A 20,470-nucleotide genomic window follows, 5' to 3' on the forward strand; every position below is an offset into this window, starting at 1 on the left:
ACATTTTCTGTTATTATATTATTTTTAGTTGTAAAGATTTCCTCCCCCTTCAAAACTCAGAAACTTAGCAAAAGAAAACTGACAAGTGTGTTCATTTCCTGGTCATGTGTGACATACACTGAGACTGTGAAGCACTTGTAGCTCTGCTTCCCTGTGTCTCTTACAAGGGCTTTTCTTGTTGGCTGAGAGCGATGCTCATTGGAAAAAGGGGCCTATGAATCTGTAAAGTTAGGGAGGAGCCAGAGGGACTTCCGAACTCTGCTACATTGTGACTTTAGGAAATAAAAGTCCATGTGGTGGACAACATGTGACCATCTGACACAGCATGCCACTGAGCCAAAGCTATTCTGTTAGATACCATGGCAAGTCAAGGCCAAGGCAGAACTCAGCTGCTGAAGAACTGCAGGTGGGACTGTGGCAAGCAGGAAAGGTACTACTCTTCCAGGGTTAGGGTAGGTGGGACAGGGTGCTTCCTCACCACCCCCACAGTCTTACTTCTCTGCTGCTCACACCACCCACCACTGGCCCTTGACTTCCACACACCTTGCCTCTGAATAATTCACACTTCTATGCTGCTGTTGGGGGACGAATGTGGGCTTCCAGTATTGATTGGTGACACCCAAGAGCCCCATCTTGGAATGCTACCACCTGTGTAAGTAGCAGGGTTTGGGCAACTACCTACATGTTTACTTAAGTGAAAATTATTGGAAAAAAACAACAGATGGACTGGGGTTAGTGATAAGTGCTGATAAAAGGGCCGACAAGGGTAAACATCTCTACTCAACCAATGTGCCCTGGAACTAAATGGCTCCCTAAAGCTCAGTTGAAACTTAATAAAAATAGTGTGCAATGCTAAATATTATGCTATCAAAATTTATGTGTAGAATGTAATATAAAGCAATGGAAGAAACTGTAAAAATTTAAGATTATATCTGAATTATCAGACCCTGTGATCTAGAGCTCCCCTGAGGGAAGAATGTAGTGGGGTGAGATGCACCTGTTGGATTCTTCAGCACTGTTTTCAACATTATTTCCCTGAGCAACACTACAGCAATGAGTGTGGAGCTCAGTCTGCTGTGCCCCTTTGCACCTGACCCATGGGTTAGGGTTAGGCTCAAGGTTCATCTTGAGGTATCATAAACACAGGAGGTCATTTATATTTCACATTTATCTGACATCTTAGCATTAAGTAATCATGTTTTCATTATATGACAGAAAAACATTTCTATCATAAATATGGATTTTATAACATTTTTTAAAGTTATGGGAATTGGAGGTGTAGAGCTGGCTCAGGAATTAAGAGTGCTTGCTAGTTGGGTGTAGTTGTGCATGCTTTTAATCCCAGCACTAGGGGGGAAAAGGTAGGCAGATCTCTGTGAGTTCCAGGCCAGCTTGGTTTATATAGTGAGTTCCAGGACAGTCAGGGTTATGGGAGAGACCCTGTCTTAAAAAAACAAAAACAAAAGCAAAAAACCAACACCCTGCCCCAATCCAAACTATACCAAATAACAACAAGAAAAAGAATGTTTGCTGCTCAATCTTGAGGATTAGAGTTCAGATGCCAGTACCCATGTTAGGTGGCTCACTATTGTATATAACTCCAGCTCCAAGGGATCCAATGCCCTCTTCTGGACTTGGCAGAGCCCTGCTCCCTCACATGTACAGATACTCACTCAGACACATACACATAAAATAAAATAATGTAAATATTTTTAAAGAGTAAGAGTAAGTGGTGACTATGATCAAACACATTGCATGAAATTCACAAAGAATTTATAAAAATATTTTTATAAACATTCTGGGAATGGAAGCAACTTAACACAGGTATATTCTTACAAGATTTCTGAACACCCATCACATACTTTTAGGATCAAGCACACTCCTGAGAGAAAGCTATGCCTGGGTCATATAGCCTTCTTGGACAGCAGAGAAAGGCTATTTCTGCTCAGCAGTCCAAGCATCATTTCCCAAGGGCTGGGGAGGTGCAACACTGGCAACAGCATTCACAGAGGTCACATACCACTGGAATAATCCAGTGTGCAGTCTGCCTGCATCTCAGCTCATCTGCAGAGTGGGTACTTACTTCTTTCGGCTGTTAATGTCTTCTACAGAACCAGACAAGTTCTTTGACTAATTATAGGCAAATAGAAAATAAAGGATTAGCCCTTTTCCCAGCCCTTAGGGTGTTGAATTATGAGAGACACAGGGACTGAGGCTGAGGCACATGACACTTACCTATGAGTGCCAAATGTCTCCCACAGGAAGGGTCCATTGTCCACAAAGCAACGGGTTCTATGCCCTTAGACCTTACCTGCAAGGTCTCTGCAGAGATCTGTCCATGGTACATAGAACCACACACTGGCTGGCACAAGCCCTGCATAACAGAACTATGCCACTGGAAACCCACAACACATGCAGGAAATGGAATCACCCTGAACTGTTGGCTTCCCATGGGGTATGTTCTGTGCACATATATTATGTTGTGGCACAAGCCTGGCACACCTGAATCCCAGTGAGCTGCAGCTGAGGATCCCTGACAGTAAGCCCCAGGTGGCTGCTCACGTTGCCTTCACAGCCAATTTAGGAGAGTTTTACAGTGTCAGGGAGAATATAGCTGCCAAAAAAATCCCACAAGGCTATCCAGACACTACTTTACCAGAAAGCTACTTTATTTAGTTACACCATCTCTCTAGAGTAACTGTACAGTGATATTTACCGAGGAACACACACATGCCAGGGGCTGGCTGCAGAGCATAGATTTGCAGGTGTGGAGGGCAGGAATGGGTTCATCTTTTCACTGTCCATCCCCCCAGGGGATGCTGACCCTGTAGGAAGCATTAAGAGATGTAAGGAGTGGTGAGCTTTGAAATGACTTCTTAATTCTATACTGCTGAAGAAAGTGAATGCAAACATCAAATAAGAAAAATAAGCTGAAAAAAAAAAACCATAAGAGTTTACTGGCTTAAATATATGTTTTTAAAATTTCATGTCAGGTTAGTTCTCTCAGAGTACTGATGACTAATGAAAAAACTTGTCATGGAGACAGGAACCAGCACTAATGGGCTTCTGAACTACTGCCAAGAAACTGAGGAGTGTGGGGTTTTGTGTTTGCCCACACCACATGTGTCTGCACAAACATCTCATGTATATGTTCTTCTCAGAGCAGCCTTGGTGCCAAAAAGCTGGCTGAGCACTTGCCTGCACACTGCCTCTGCAGCAGGCCCGAGATGCTGATGGGCTGTCGGGGTAGTCCAGTCCATGAACTACTAAGGCTGGGGGAAGGTCCTTGTGCTGCTCTGCTGGATAGCTGTGATGCTGGAGCTGGTGATAGTTCCTTGTAGGGCATCTGCAATGGTGGGACTCTAACAATAAATTAAACAAAAACATTCACAAATGCTCTTCATATTTCTAGTAACGTGGTCATCTAAGCACTGACTACTGTGTGGCCTTAAAGGTCATCTGTTGATAAAAACCATGTTCTGAATACCTAGGATGAATAAGGCCTGCTCTAGGCTGAGAAGGTGGTGAACAGGACCATTCAGGAAGCTGCCCTTGTTCTGTCTGCTATCCTAGGGACTTGCTGAACAGATGCTGACCAAAGTCAAGAGGCATCTGCACTTCCCCTAGGGTCCGTGACAATGAGTAGCTGAGCAGGAACAAAGGGAGCTAGGGTCTTTAAAACTTCATGATCTGCCTTGTCACCACAGCCAGCTTCAGCCCATATCTACCTGTTCCTAGAAGCCACCTCACTCCACCTTTCCCAATCCCTTCAACAACTCTAGGCAGTTCTAGCATCTTCTCACATGTGGTACCATCAGGCCAGCCTATAGCTCCTCCTCTCATCTTTTAGTCACCAAGGGCTCCAGGTTCGATTCTCAGCATTCTGAAGGTTATAGAAGCTTCCTTGGCAATTTTGTCCAGACAGTGTTTTTGACTATGGCCTCCAGAAAGATGACTTTTTACTCATGTGTGCTGCCCAGGCTCACCTTATAGGCTGTATTCAGTATGGTGTTATCATCAGCTGACTGAATTCCCCTTCTTTGCTAATCGCTACTTTTTCTAGATTTTATGGGTTTTGGACATCCTGGAACCTTGTAGTTCTTGGGGACACTGCTCATCCTGGGGCAGCTAACTTCGGTAACTCATGAACAGCTTGCCTGTGGGCACACTTCTCATAAGCAAACCTACTTGCCCACACCCCTATCTTCCTTTTTCAAATCCACACACACCAGCCTTTCTCTTGCCTATACACTCTGGATGAGCAGGGACTGCCAGTGAGCCCAGGGTCTACAGAGTTATCCAGAATAAACAATCAACACTTCTTGCCTTCCACAGAAAGCACAGAACAAGTTTATGTTCACTTTTCCCTACCCTTTCTGCAACAATCTCTAGACAGTCATCTCTGTTGCCTTCTTAACACAGATGATTCAAACAGAGCCAGGGTACTCGGCAACATACTTACCCTGTGTGTATAACCATGTAGTTTAAAGGAGTCAAAAAATGGATGCTGGGGTTGCAGTAACAAGATAATATACCACCAACCAGGGGAATCAAAAGCCAGTAGAGAGTGAGGTGAGGTTGGTGCTTCAGGGTGAACCAGCGTCAAGGAAGGGGGATAAAGTCTCCAGGGTGGGCAAAAACCTTTTGTCAGGTTCTTCAACCAACAGACAAATGCACATAACCTCAAGACCCAAGAGGCAGACATGGCTACATAGGCCATGTGCTTACTGCAACTGGGTTAGCCGGAGGTAGGCAGTAAAATACAGACTTGATTATAGCATTGTAGGATGTTCAAGGGAAGCAGCTGAAAGTGCAGGGCTTGCCTTCTGGAGGCTAGCCTTTGAGTGCTCAGAATGTGTGTAAGAGACATTGGGAGCTGCCTACCTGACCATGGAGAAAGGTGTGGCTGAGTGAAAGATATGTCTTTAGAGTTGTCATACTATAGCTATAGGCTAAGCCAGCCTGTCTCTGCTTCTGTGAAGTATTTTATGGGGCACAGTCAGCCTGCAAGCTTCTACTCCTCCTCACACAAAGGCAGAGCTGAGGAACTGCATGAAAAGTAAGAATATTTACCTCTTGGCTTTTACAGGAAACATTTGTGACCCTAGCTTACTCCTTTAAGAAGTTACTGTGCAGCCATTAAGTAGTTCTTTTTGAGGTCTCTAAGTCATACCTTGGATTAAAAAAAACTCTAGCTATAAAATGAAACATATAATACAACATTCTCCAAACATGGACACATAGGATTAAGAGGCAACCTGTCAGCTTCAACACTGGCTGGAGGTTTGGTTGGCTTATGTTTTACCCTAACGAGGACCTACCTGATAGCCTTTGTCATGCTTGCATGGCTGGGTGTCAAGCTGAGATGCTGGGATCCCCGGCAGGAGACACTGCCTGTGGAGGGAATAAAACACACTGTGTGGTATTAGTGTGTCACAGTACCAGATCATACCTGCTGCTGCTTCTTTGCGGGTATGGTCATGTCTCCATTATGAGACCAGTATCAGGTGGCATGTGTACCCACAGATCATCTCTGACTCTAGGCAGTTCTCTGAGTGTGACTACTGACCCACCATGCACCCCAAATCCTTCCCATTGCCACACAAGAAACATGTGTCTTATCTTCTATTTTTCACCTATGCCCCTTTTCAACTTGGAGATAATGTGAACAATTCAAATAAATTGGCAGCTTGACATCAGTGGTTGGGACCAGAATCAACCAGGCCAGTTGAATTTCAGCCTCAAACAGTTGCTCCTGAGCCATGGAGACTTCTCTGATGGCCAGTAGTTAGTCAGCAAGGGCCAGACATACATGCCTGGTACACAAGTGCTCAGTGAATACCAGTAGCCACATATGAAGGCCTGGAAAGCATCTCCAGGAGAATGCCCCATTTACACTTAAAACGAATGTTCATTCTGCTATTGTCAGGTGATGTCTATATATGCCCCCCCCCCCCAGACAGGGTTTCTCTGTGTAGCTTTGCGCCTTTCCTGGAACTCACTTGGTAGTCCAGGCTGGCCTCGAACTCACAGAGATCCACCTGGCTCTGCCTCCCGAGTGCTGGGATTAAAGGCTTGCACCACCACCGCCCGGCTGTATATGCTTTTTTTTATAAGTTAATTTGGCTAAATTTCTTCGGTCTTCTAACTTCTGAGCAATTACATATTCAGTGGTTTATCAATTATAAGGATTTGGATGTTGAATTACCCAAACTATAATCTTTGAATTTCTTTTTAACTCATCATATATTTGGGTTTGTTGTCTATACACAGTAATTGTTTTAGCTTCTTGTATAGTAAACATTTGGCATCATAAAATGTCTCTTTGTTACTAGTAATATTGTTATCTTTAAATTTACTTTGTCTATTATGAATAAAAGTCACTCTAGTTCCTTTCTGGTTGCTGTTTGCATGATATCTGCTCTGTAGGTTTTCCTTTGCCTATTTGTGCCTTTGAATTGAGTATATTTCTTTTTTTTCTTTTTTCTTTTTCTTCCTTTTTTTTTGGTTTTTTTGAGACAGGGTTTCTCTGTGTAGCTTTGCACCTTTCCTGGATCTCGCTCTGTAGACCAGGCTGGCCTCGAACTGAGTATATTTCTTTTTTTTTTTTGGTTTTTCGAGACAGGGTTTCTCTGTGTAGCTTTGCGCCTTTCCTGGATCTCGCGCTGTAGACCAGGCTGGCCTCGGACTCACAGAGATCCGCCTGCCTCTGCCTCCCGAGTGCTGGGATTAAAGGCGTGCGCCACCACCGCCTGGCTTGAGTATATTTCTTATAGACAGAATGTATATAGAATTTTTATGCCAGTCTGACAATCTCTGCTTTTTTGCTGGAGCATTTAGTCCATTCCACTTAAGGTAACTTTTGATGTAGTTGGATTTAGGTCAACCCTCACATATTGATAATGGGAGACTTCAATACCCCACTTTCACTAATGGACAAAGCATCCATACAAAAACTGAACAGAGACATACTGGAACTAACAGATGTTATGACTCAAATGGACTTAATAGATATTTACAGAATATTCCACCCTAACGTAAAAGAATATACTTTCTTCTCAGCACCTCATGGAACTTTCTTTAAAACTGACCACATACTAGGTCACAAAGCAAATCTCAACAGATACAAATAAATTGGAATAACCTCCTGTATTTTATCAGACCACCATGGCTTAAAGTTAGATTTTAGCAACAACAAAAATTACAGAAAGCCTACCAACCCATGGAAACTGAATAATGCTCAACTGAATCACCAATGGGTCAAGGAAGAAATAAAGAAATTAAAGACTTCCTAGAATTCAGTGAAACTGAATGTACAACATACCCAAACTTATGGGACACTATGAAAGCAGTGCTAAGAGGAAACTTCATAGCACTAAATGCCTACATAAAGAAGTTGAAGAAATCTCACACTAGTGACTTAACAGCACACCTGAACAAAAGGAAGCAAGCCTACCCAAGAGGAGTAGATGGCAGGAGATAATCAAGCTGAGGGCTGAAATCAATAAAATAGAAACAAAGAGAACAATACAAAGAATCAATGAAACAAAGAGTTGGTTCTTTGAGAACACCAACAAGACAGACAAACCCTTATCCAAACTAACTAAAAGGCAGAGAGAGAATATCCAAATCCACAAAATCAGAAAGGAAAAGGGGGGTACAACATCAGACACTGAGGAAATCCACAGAATCTTTAGGCCATACTTTAAAAACCTGTACTCCACAAAACTGGAAAATCTAAAAGAAATGGATAATTTTCTTGATAGATACCACTTACCAAAGTTAAATCAAGAACAGATAAACAATTTAAGTAGAACTATTACCCCTAGGGAAACAGAAGGAGTCATTAAAAGTCTCCCAACCAAAAAAAGCCCAATCCAGATGATTTTAGCACAGAATTCTACCAGACTTTCAAAGAGCTAATGCCAAAACTCCTCAGATTATTTCACAGAAGGAACAATGTTAAATTCATTTTATGAGGCCATAGTCATCCTGATACCCAAACCACACAAAGATTCAACAAAGAAAAAGAATTACAGACCAATTTCTCTCATGAACACAGATGCAAAAATACTCAATAAAATACTTGCAAAGCAAATCTAAGAACACATCAAGATCATCCACCATGATCCAGTAGGCTTCATCCCAGAGATCCAGGGATGGTTCAACATATGAAAATCAGTCAATGTATTCCACCATAAAAACAAACTGAAAGAAAAAAAACCCACATGATCACTTCATTAGATGCTGAAAAAGCCTTTGACAATATCCAACACCTCTTTATGATAAATGTCTAAGAGAGATTAGGCATAAAAGGAACATACCTAAACATAATAAAGGCAATTTACAGCAAGCTGATAGCAAACATCAAATTAAATTGAGAGAAACTCCAAGCAATTTCACTAAAATCAGGTACAAGACAAGGCTGTCCACTCTCTCTATCTCTATTCAATATAGTATTTGAAGTTGTAGCTGGTGCAATAAGACAACTGAAGGAGATTGAGAGGATACAAATTGGAATGGAAGAAGTCAAAGCATCATTATTTGCAGAAGATATGACAGACCCCGAATATTCTACCAGGGAATTCCTACAACTGATAAACACCTTTAGTGAAGTGGCTAGACACAAGGTTAACTTAAAAAAAAAATCAGTAGACCTCCTATCCACAAATGGCAAATGGGTTGAGAAAGAAACCAGGGAAACAACACCCTTCATAACATCCACATATAATATAAAATATCTTGGGGTAACTCTAAGCAAGTGAAAGACTTATGTGACAAAAACTTCAAGTCTTTGAAGAAAGAAATTGAAGAAGATATCAGAAGATGGAAAGATTTCCCATGCTCAAGAATTGGTAGGATTAACATAGTTAAAAATGACCATCCTACCAAAAGCAATCTACAGTTTTCAATGCAATCCCCATAAACATTCCAACACAATTCTTTACAGACCTTGAAAGGACAATACTCAACTTCATATGGAAAAACAAAAATTCCAGGATAGCTAAAACAATCCTGTACAATAAAAGAACTTCCAGAGGTATCACCAGCCCTGATTTCAAGCTGTACTACAGAGCTATAGTAATAAAAACCTCATAGTATTGGCATAAAAACAGATAGGTTGATCAATGGAATCCAACCAAAGACCCAGACTTAAATTCACACACCTATGGACACCTGATTTTTGATAAAGAAGCTAGAAAGAAATATACAATAGAAAAAAGAAAGCATCTTCAACAAATGGTGCTGGTCTCACTGGGTATCATCCAGCAACTGATGGGAGTAGATGCAGTGACCCACAGCCAAACAAAGGATTGTAGGAGCCAGAGGGTTTGAGGACACCATGAGAACACTGCCCACACAATCAACTAAGCAGGGGACACAGAGAATGAAGCAACAATCCTGGAACCTGTATGAGTCTGAGCTAGGTCCTTTGCATATATGTTATGGTTGTGTAGCTGGGTGTTCTTGTGGGATTCCTAACAGTGGGAGCGGGGGGTGTCTCTGACTCTTTTGCATGTTCTTAGAACCCTTTCCTCCTACTGGGTTGCCTCATCCAACCTTAAGGGTTTGTGTCTAGACTTATTGTTACTTGTTATGCAATGTTCAGTTGATATCCCTGGGAGGCCTGATCTTTTTTTTTTTTTTTTTTTTCCTTTTCTGAAGGGAAACAGAGGAGCAGATCAGGGAGAAAGGGGAGACGGTGCAGGTGGGGAGGGGCTGGGAGGAGTGGAGGGAGGGGAAACTGTGGTTGGGATGTAATACATGAGAGAAGAATTAAAAAAAAAAAAGAAGACGACTCCTTCCTGGTATGGCTGCTTTGAATTAAGGACTGTCAGTCAAGCAGGCAGTTGGACTACTCTTATGTGAGCACTGACTGTCCTAAATACTCCATGGATGTCTTGTGGTAGCTACATGACAACTAGAGCTGCTTGCTGCTGAAGCACTGATCTAGCTCTTGAAGGCATGCACGCCATTGCCACAATGATTCCAAACAGCTGTGCTAGACTTTGCTATCACAAATTTCAGTGAAGTTTTCACCCAAGCCAGAGGGAAGCATGTCCCCTGTTGATCTAACAGAGGGATTGTTAGATAACTATATAAATGGACAATGCCATAACTGGTGAATGCAGCAGGCCATTTACATGATAGTGGCTGTTATTGTTGCAAACTTCTTTGTGGCTGTATAAGCAGGCTGTTCAACTCACTTTTGAAGCTAGCCTGGAGATATGTTCTTACGCTGTATCTGGGTACTGAAACATTAGGCCCAATAAAAGTTCTCTCTCAAGTATTTTTCTTGCCTACTTTAGATTTTCATAATTCATATAGCAGGATGAGCTGGTTAACATTAAGAAGGAAGTGGCAGCAGTGGCAGGAACAACAACTGTGGAAGCAATTTCAGTGGGAACCACAGCAGCAGCTGAGTTGCAGCTAGAGTCATGGCAACAGAGACAGCTACAGTGGGATAGTGGCAAGAGCCATAGCAGTAACTCTAATTCAAACAGCAGCAACGGCAGAGGCAGCAGAAGTGTCAGCAACTGGTGTCTATGGGCTTTCCAGGAAGTCCTGCCCTGCTCAAAAGTAAAGGAGCTGGTGGCTGTGGGCATTGTGGGATGGCCCTTCTACCTGGTGTACCATTGATGCACAGTTGTCCGATCTGGAACCACAGATTTCTCAAATGGGAAATACTAATACTGACTACACCCTGTGGTTCATGTCTGATAAGTATTCCACTTTTGCTACATGATTGTCACTCTGCTCTGAGAACTCAGCCTTGTGACACCTAGTGTCTAGTGGTGGCAGTGATAGTAGCAACAGCAATGAGAGGCAACTGAAGTGTTGTGGAGATTGGCCAAGCCCTAAAGCCAAGGGTCTCAGACATCCTAGGCCTGAAATCTGGGGAATCCTGATGTCTTAGACACTGAAGCCGTAATGCTAGCCTACATAATCACTATAATATTTTTACCGAACACTGAGGGTACTAGTGAGGCCTGCACATAAACCATGATACTATAGAATGCCACCTGCTCCTGCCTGTAGCCTGGCTGAAGAAACCAAGGGTTATAAAAGCTGCCAAAGCTCAGCACTGGCAGAGCTTTTCCTCACTTACTCACCATTCCCAACCAGGTAGAGCAAAGGACACCAAACAGTGGCTGGTAACATTTTATGAGCCATGTTGACTGGGTGCGTGCGCGCGCACACACACACACATTCTCTCTCTCTCTCTCTCACACACACACACACACACACACACACACACACACACACACATGCATGCACACACACACCTAGAGCCAAGGGGTTAATGTTAGGTATTTTTCTCTATCACTTTGAGATATGAATCTTGCCAAATGCCAAATCTGAAACTGGCCAATTCAGCTGAACTGGCTGGCTAGTGAACTCCAGGGATGCAGCTCTTTCTGTTCTCTCAGCACTAATATGTGCACTGTTGCACCTGGTTTTCACATGGGTCCTTATGCTTTCACAGCAAGTACTTTATTCACTGAGCTTTCTCTCTACCCGTGACCAGGATGGAGCAGGGGGATTGGCCATGGGCTCTACACTTCCTAGAACTGTGAGGAAAGACTATAGGTTTTGGGATTTGATCTGTTGGGTAACAAGAGCTCCCACAGCCAGAGCAGGAGGGCTGTGGATATTAGGAAGCCCACATGAGAAGAATCAGGGTCTGGAAGGATCATTGGACAAGAGCCACCAGGGCAATGAACCAGCAACCCAAGTCAATTACCAGCAAATAAAGAGGCAAAACAACTTTTGATTAAACTACAAGCAGATAGTAAAACAAGATCAGTTTTTTCCATGGTGCATGATCCCAAGAGCTTCTCCTAAAATGGTTCACAATATTTCTGTTGTGGTAAACCCAAAATCTCCCAGTCAGCTAGTGGAGGGCAACCCTTAAGTAAGTAAGAACTGACAACTTTGGTGAAATGAATTTGAAGTAAGATCACAGGAAATTTTACTTACCCATGCGTCCATCCTGAGGTGGACTAATCAGAGAGATTCTTGAAGGGCCTGCTGCCATTTCAGGCTACATATGCAAAAGAAAACAGCCAGTGAAATTTCCAAACTGCCACTTTTGAGGGTCCAATTTTGTTCATCAGGACCCATGTCCGGAAGCTCGAGCTCTGCAGTCCTGTCACCTCTGACAAACCCCCCTGCTCACTGGATGACAGCCTCATAGGCTGAGACAGAGCAGGGCAGGGCAGAGGATTGCCTCTGTTCTCCCTGGCTCTGAAATAGTAAATGATGCAGGACCCTCACTAAATTCCTTTAGGAATATCAGGAGAGTAAAGGACAAGGAAGATCTCAAGTAATCTGGTTGGAGCTGCCTTGCTGAATCCTGCTTAGGGCCCCTTTTCCCAGAGACACTAGGAGCCCAGGTAATGTTACTATCCTTGCTTGACTTGGAGAAGACTTCTGCCTTGCAAAGTTTAAAATGTTTACTAACTGCCCCCTTTCCAGATGTCTGCCTATGTGTGGTCTGACACTTCACTTTGGAGTTTCACTCACTGAATTCTGTTTTTTCCAGCTGCAATGTATCAACTGTGCTTGTTATCTTCATTATCTCTAGCTCACCCTAACTGCTTGGGTGCTAAGGAAACCTGAAGCTGAATGACCTGACCCCCTTCCCCCAAAATAAGGGTTCCTCTCCACCATTAATATGGTGGTCTGGAGAACCATGAGTACACAAGTTCTCAGGTAGAAAGGTGGAAGCAGGTGTCTAGCCTCCAAGGAGCTGAGATATATAGCAGGGAATCTGTGAATGTCTGGGAGGTCTAAGGTAGGGAGCAAGGGAGGTGGAGGTGCCCAGGGTATGGTGGGCATACACTGGAGGAAGTGAGCATGTACAAGAGGTCAGCTGAGTAGGGAGGGGCAGTCTGTCTTTGTGCCAACTGCCAAAGACCTGAAGTATCTCCTCCTCAAGGCATGAATAACTTCTCATTCCCTGCTAAAGTCTTACCTATCTACTCTGAAATCTAGATTCCTTTATAAGCAGGTTCAAGAGATTCTCTTAGAGATGGACATGATTTCTGATTAACAAGTCTACACACTGGTGTCTACCTTGGAGGGTTATTAGGAGAATGGTCCTCATTTACAAAGCATTTAAAACAGTGCTAGTAGGCAGGCAGCTCTATTAAAGGCCCTTGAAGCAACACACAATAATAAATTCACACCAAAGAAACAGTATTAGAGTGTATACAGTCTCTGTCTGCTTCATCCTACCGGTTACAGCCTGCTTTGTGAAACATCTCTGAGGGTCTCATGTTTGAACAATATGGCATGCACAGAATCCAGTTCTGCCTGAACTTGGAAGGTGACCCTCTTGGTGCATTACTAGGTTAGGTTTCATTTCCTCTGTTTTTGTTTCTCTCCAATTAACAGTTATGCTTTTGTTTTTTAGGTCTCACATTTCTGGCCCATTTATTTTTATGGGCTGATAGGGTTCAGTTTATAATAAGTACTTCATTCTTTTTAGATTATGGCCAAGGGCAGGTGAAACACAGGGCTATGAGCCCTGCCACTTTTACAAACAATGCATGGGACCCTGTTGCCCTTACCATGGCACAACCCACCCATTAACTCTGGTGTCAACACAGTAAAGAGCTCTGCTAGAGACCACCATGTGCCTTGAGCAAATGTGGCAGCCTAGGCATACTTACCTTTCTTGCTGGAGGAGTCAGGTCAATTTCCATTGATTCTATTCTGTTAAACAGTGAAACATGCTAATGAGACTGAAGATTTACTATAATTTTAAAACATCAATTTAAATATCCTTGCATGTAATAGGCAAAGAATGAATTTCCCAGCCCTTTCATGGGGTTGTCAGGGTGTGGTCTGATATGTCTGCTACTTCCTGTGTATCCTACTAGCTGTTCATTGACTCTAAATTAGTCATAACTTCTCCAGAGTAGAGCTACATCCCCCACATCTATTTTTTAGTTCTTCAACTGTTGCCTAGTACCACTGACTAGACTAGCAGGAACATTCATTTACTGCTATTAACACATGTGGCTAGCCCACATGTTACAGCATTCATTAGTCAAAAAGTAGACAGGGAAACATCAGCTGGCTTTATTTTCAATTTGGCCCTCCCCTGGCCTGGCTACATGATGGTAGTGACCTCAGAGCAAAGAGATACTAGAAAACTAGAGTTTTCCTGCCTGGCCCACAGTCAGGACAAATCTCTGTCACCCACCAGTCCCACAGCTGCTCAGACCCAACCAAGTAAACACAGAGACTTGTATTGCTTACAAACTGTATGGCCATACCAGGCTTCTTGCTAACTGTTCTTATAACTTAAATTAACCCATTTCTATAAATCTATACCTTGCCACGTGGCTCGTGGCTTACCGGCATCTTCACATGCTGCTTGTCATGGTGGCGGCTGGCAGTGTCTCCTCCCACCTTCCTGTTCTCTCAATTCTCCTCTCTGTTAGTCCTGCCTATACTTCCTGCCGGGCCATTGGCCAATCAGTGTTTTATTTATTGACCAATCAGAGCACACATTTGACATACAGACCATCCCACAGCAAGATACCCTTTCTTAACTACTCCAGCAGGAATCCCAGGATAGCTCATTAGCTCAGCCTATATACAGAGTTGCTCCAACATCTATTTTACATTTAATTTTCCTGGACAGGGATGTCACCTCAAAATTGTCCAGATTCCTACCTTCCTCTTTGTCTTCAGTGTCTTCAATCCAGATATATATTCTACATAATATTCTCTACGTGACTACAGCTAGAGACAGTCTGCTTGACTGGCCTGATGTCTTTACACTCCACAAGAAGGCACAGATGTTCTACAGTGACTACTAGAGTAGTTGGACATCCAGTGAACTGTCCATGCTATTAGTTAATGGGTGAGATTTGGAGACTTGGAGGGAGAACCAGATAGGAAGAAAATGTAGACGTGTCCATAGATATGACTATGGGTTACTCAATTTTCACAAATTCTTACACCATCCCACCAGGCCTACACACCTGTCAGGAAGTGAAGAGTTGGGTGGCAGCAAGAGATATCCATTTGGCTTTGCTGAAGGAACAATGATAAAAAAAAAAAATTAGTCTTTACATTAGTGCCTACTTTTTATGGCTCAGCAGCAGGTATCTCTGTATTCTCCTTTATGATATTACTTCACTTACTTGAAACAGAAGTTTTAATTGTGTTGAAAGCTGCTTGTTGTGATGACCTCATACTAAATAGATGGAGTAAAGTTATTGGATTAATTAATGAAATTGATTTCTCCCTCATTCATCCCAAAGTATAAAAAGGCTTGGAAATAGTTAACTGCATGAATTTTTACACATTCTCTTGGCCTATTGCTTTATTCCTTCACAACTAGAAAGCAAAGAAAACCAACACTGGCTACCATGTGCACATAACTGATATTTGTGGTTGCAACTATTATAATGATGGGTCATTGGCAAGTTATGTTTTAAATGTATGAAATTCAAATGCAACAATAAGAGATACTAATGGCTAATCAGATTTAATGGCTAACAGGAGAAATGGAGACAAGTAGATGAGGGTTCTGTTTTTTTTTTTCCCCAGCAAAGCAAGCCTGGATTTCTGTGACAAAAGGCAGAAGAGACAACCTTGCCTGAGGTCTGATACCTAATAATCCTACTCAATGTCTGCTGCATGCTAAGCAGTCTGTTCACAGTAGGATGCACCCTGGGACCCTCTGTCTGCCTGGCCTAGCTTAGTAGATATGGAATATTTATGTGAATGTAGGGCAAAGCATATCTGTTTCCTGCTGTGGGATGTTCTGTATGGCAAATGTGTTGCTGATTGGTCAATAAATAAATCACTGATTGGCCAGTGGCTAGGCAGGAAGTATAGGCGGGACAAGGAGGAGAATAAAGCTGGGAAGTGGAAGGCTGAGTCAGAGAGACACTGCCAGCCACCATGATGAGAAACAGCATGTGAAGATGCCGGTAAGCCACGAGCCATGTGGCAAGGTATAGATTAATGGAAATGGATTAATTTAAGCTGTAAGAACAGTTAGCAAGAAGCCTGCCACGGCCATACAGTTTGTAAGCAATATAAGTCTCTGTGTTTACTTGGTCGGGTTTGAGCGGCTGTGGGACTGGCAGGTGAGAGAGATTTGTCCTGACTGTGGGTCAGGCTGGAAAACTCTAGCTACAAATAGCGTCCAACGTGGTGGCAAGAGTTTCCACCTAAAACCTGAGAAAAGATTCTAAAACGGAACTAAAAACAGCTTCCTAATTGTCTCTCTCAAATGAGCGGCAGCTGCCGGTTTGAGCTACTGGTGGGTTCCTAGCGTGCGCGCTCGACCTGCAGTATGGCAGGAATGAGGCCTCTGCAAGTGGCACATTAAGCTGCATGGTGGATTTAGCCTTTTCTAGTACAAAACAAAAAAAAAAAAAAGAGGTTTCTGGGCTACACGCTGCTTGGATAAAGCATAGACCCACGATAGCTCCCAGAGCTCACGGTAAACCACCGCCATGTTGGGAAGCTGAGGTGGGCGGAGCCAGCAGCCACAGCTGCTGCAGTTTAAGGCAATAGATTCACAATAAGACAGATTCAGATGTAATAGTTTACAATGTGTGTAAAATATATGTAGGCTTGAAAGAGACAAAAAAAAGGTGATATATACAGTTATATAAACAAATACATAGTTTTAAAAAATAAAGTCTTTAAAGAGACAGTAAAATTAATATAAAAAATAAGCCACGTAAAGATGAATATTACACAGAGAATCTGGATTGTGTTGTCTTTGGGATTTTTAACTGCAGAAAAACATTTGATTGCAAAAACTGTTGAATTATGCCAAAATGTATATTTTAAAGGTACCTTGACTTCAAAATTTGGATATAAGGATATGTTGCTTTGGAAAAGAGTCTTTTGTTTCCACAGAAAGCCAGAGGCTATGGATTTGTTCCAGATTAAGATACATCAAGTTTGACCAGCCAAGACTCCCTGAAAGGTCTCCGATGACACCATGGCCCAGATGATCCAACATTCAGAATGGTTTGAAGGCAACTGGCTCAGACAATACAGCCTCATGGACTATTCCATAATCCTAAAATTTTCTTTGTGTCCCCATAAGATACAGCGCCCCCCTCCAGCAGGAAGTAGTAAGAGAAGCTATGCCCAAATTCCCAAATTATATGTAATTTTACTTTGTTAAGGTTAAAACCTTCCTTTTTGAAAAAAAAAAGGGGGGGGGAAGTGCTGTGGGATGTTCTGTATGGCAAATGTGTTGCTGATTGGTCAATAAATAAATCACTGATTGGCCATTGGCTAGGCAGGAAGTATAGGCGGGACAAGGAGGAAATAAAGCTGGGAAGTGGAAGGCTGAGTCAGAGAGACACTGCCAGCCACCATGATGAGAAACAGCATGTGAAGATGCCGGTAAGCCACGAGCCATGTGGCAAGGTATAGATTAATGGAAATGGATTAATTTAAGCTGTAAGAACAGTTAGCAAGAAGCCTGCCACGGCCATACAGTTTGTAAGCAATATAAGTCTCTGTGTTTACTTGGTCGGGTTTGAGCGGCTGTGGGACTGGCAGGTGAGAGAGATTTGTCCTGACTGTGGGTCAGGCAGGAAAACTCTAGCTACAGTTTCCACAGACTCACAAAACATGTATGAAAATGCAGATGAGATACTGCAGCCTAGTCTGAATTAAGTTAAGATAGTGCTTGCAATCAGCCCAGTCAGACCAAATAAGCTAAGAATAGGCATTCATCAACAATTGTGACTTGGACCTCTGTTATAAGGTCACTTCATGGAGCTGTCCATAGTATTCATTTCTTTCCTCAGTACCATTTCTCATAACAGCACATGTCCCTGTCTGACATATAAGTTAATTTATTGCCCTCCCTCAAACAAAAGCATCTGAGCACAAGCAGTTGACATGCTTGGCTCACATGAACGTCTGAAGTCAAGAATGGTGCCTCTCAGGTGCCCATGGAGGCCTGAAGAAGGCACTGAATTTCTCAGAACTAGAGTTATAGGCAACTGTAAGCCACCTGATGTGGGTGCTGGGAACCAAACCATGGCCCACTACAACAGCAGCAAATGTTCTTAACTGCTGAGCCATTTCTCCAGCTCCTCAGTTTTTTTGAGAATAAGGATAGATAAAAGAGGTCCTTTTTTTCAAGATGGAGGCAAAGAAGAGGTTAGTCAGGAGCTATAACAGGTACTCACACCTGCCTCTCAGTTGAATTCCCAGGCCCAATATGGCCATGACACCTTTAGGTGCTTGGTTGGTCAGGCCAGTCAGGTGTCCACCAGGTCAGGTGTCCACACAACTCAGGTTAAAAAATCAAACTGACCATTTCACACATAAAAGCTTCACAGGAAATTGTACCATTATCTCAGAAAAAGACAACCACCACTGGACAAAATATAAATCATGTCTTATATCACGGTGTTGTCTAAACTATGGTGTGTTATGGAGTCCATATTTCATGGACATTTATCTGTGCAAATAAAGAGTTTCACAGTTCCAGTATGGTTAAGGCATTGTCCAAAACAGACAACAAATGTTATTTTCCAGATAGTGAAATGTAATATACTTCTGATTATTTATAGCACTTTGAGATGTGCCTCATTATAATGCATGACTATGTGGCCCATATTAACTGCTAACTTGATAGGATTTAGAATTGCTTAAACCTTTGTCATATTAGTGTGCAAGTTTCTAGGTTTGAGTTGACTGAGTTGGACAACTCATTCTAAATGTGGGTGTGGTACCATGTAGTAGGACAGGCCCATAGGGTCGAGGAAATTGGTCAAACTAGTTGCCAAGGCATGCACATAATGTACTTCTTTATGAGCCAACCTGGAGTCTGCCTGAGAGCCTAGCAACAGGCACTGTCAGAGTTCCCGGTTGCTGTCAGAGTTCCGGATCATGCCCAGCCAATGAGGGACGACCATGCAATGCCACCAGACTGGGACACAGCTTGGGTGCTGGGAGGAGGGTATATAAGGCCTTCCCCATTACTGAATAAACGAGTCTGCTGTTTGCCTTCAACTGATTCCTGGTGTCTCTTGCTCCTTCTTACCCCCTCCCCCGAGGGAGCTGTTGGGATCCACCAACAGTACCATCCAATGGGCTAAGAGGGTCTAGGAATAAAAATGAGAAAACAAGCTGGCCATCAGGTTTTATCTGTTTCTTGACTGTAGAAGCCGTATGACAAAGTGCCTCATTGCTACTACCTCCATGCCTTCCCTACCACAAAGGACTGCCACTTCAAAATGTGGATAAAAATAAACTTATTTCCTTAATAAGTATATGCTTTTGTCATAGCCATGAGAAAAATAATTAATATAGAAAATTGGTACTGAGAAGTGGTACTGTTACTGTGATAAAGCTGATCATATGGTTCTTAGGCCTTGGAAACTAGTTTTCAGGGAGAATGTGGAATAGTTCAGAACTTCAGGTTAGAAAATTCTTAGATATAAAACCATAAGCAGAGCTTAATGGGCCAGTCTGGTGGGAGTTTGGAAGAATAAAATGCTGACACAAATGTAGACAGTGGAGGCTTAGCTCATGAGGTTTCAGAGGAGAAGGATTCTATCAGATATTAGGCTAGAGGCCATTTGTGTTATGTTCTGGCAAATAAGTGGCTGCATTCTACTCATGTTCCAAGAACTTAAGTGAGGCTGAATTAAAAAGAAATAGACTAATTTGATTGTGGAGCATATTCCAAGATAGGATAGTACTCACTGCTCTTACCTCTTATCCAGGTATGCAGGAAGAAAGGGCAACAGTAGAATGAATAAATAAGTAAATTGCCCCTTAGCAGGGAAAGGGCATAGTTTAAAGTTTCAGATAGACAAGGTGGGTGGTGAGAAAACAGCTGTACTTGTTAAACTCTGCACTGGGAAAATAGGATAAGAGCTCTAGACAAGACTCTAGACATTAAAGGCTCCATCTTGTGAAAGCCAAATTCTTTTGAAAGGAAAGAGTCTAAACTGAGAATGACTGACAATCACAGCCTAGGGAAATGTTTCCTCAGGATCAGCTTGGAAGGTACACACAGAGGTTGATGCATCTATGGTCCAAGGGGCTAGGCTCAAGCTGGCAGCATAATTTGGTAGCCTTGTCCATGTGGTGTTGGTTCTAAGGAATGGAAGATGAAAGAATAAGGGAATCATAGAGGCTTGTATTAAGATTACAGAAGGCCACTGGGACCAAGCAATGTGGGGTATAGTTGGCTTCTATGCAAGGGGGTCCTGAGGAACTACTGTATGAAGAGGTGAAGCTGAAGCCCAATGGAGACCCCAGAACGCTGGAGATGCCAGGATCATGGTACAGTAGCAAGGAAAGCTGTAGGCATGGAGTAGGGCCATCCCCAAAGAAGAGCTTTATGCATTGGAGTGATGGGCTACCCAAGTCCTTTGGAGCTGAGATGATTCTAGCAAGACCCTTGGGTGCTAGACATGGACCAATACAATTTGGTGTTTTCCTTTCT

The 20,470-nt window shown here is 42.7% G+C and overlaps 1 protein-coding gene across 7 annotated transcripts in view; it reads right to left on the bottom strand.

Annotated features, from left to right (window-relative positions):
* Positions 1–2,648: 2,648 nt before the first annotated feature.
* The window catches only part of Rnf212 (ring finger protein 212), a 77,549-nt gene continuing 59,727 nt past the window's right edge, over positions 2,649–20,470 (bottom strand). For 3 of the 7 annotated variants that reach the window (XM_052735804.1, XM_052735803.1, XM_052735807.1), the window contains 7 exons: positions 15,165–15,217; positions 15,003–15,054; positions 13,680–13,722; positions 11,983–12,046; positions 5,322–5,415; positions 3,199–3,362; positions 2,649–2,825 (listed from right to left, as the gene is read on the bottom strand). In XM_052735804.1, the coding sequence (XP_052591764.1) occupies positions 2,713–2,825; positions 3,199–3,362; positions 5,322–5,415; positions 11,983–12,046; positions 13,680–13,722; positions 15,003–15,054; positions 15,165–15,217 (583 nt within the window). In that variant the 3' untranslated portion in view covers positions 2,649–2,712. Of the gene's footprint in view, positions 2,826–3,198; positions 3,363–5,321; positions 5,416–11,982; positions 12,047–13,679; positions 13,723–15,002; positions 15,057–15,164; positions 15,218–20,470 lie in introns of all 7 variants that reach the window. The other 4 variants (XM_052735805.1, XM_052735809.1, XM_052735810.1 and 1 more) reach the window with 2 other exon arrangements.

Source organism: Peromyscus californicus, unplaced genomic scaffold (assembly GCF_007827085.1).
Source record: "Peromyscus californicus insignis strain IS unplaced genomic scaffold, ASM782708v3 Scaffold_13__1_contigs__length_99412109, whole genome shotgun sequence".
NCBI lineage: Eukaryota > Metazoa > Chordata > Mammalia > Rodentia > Cricetidae > Peromyscus > Peromyscus californicus.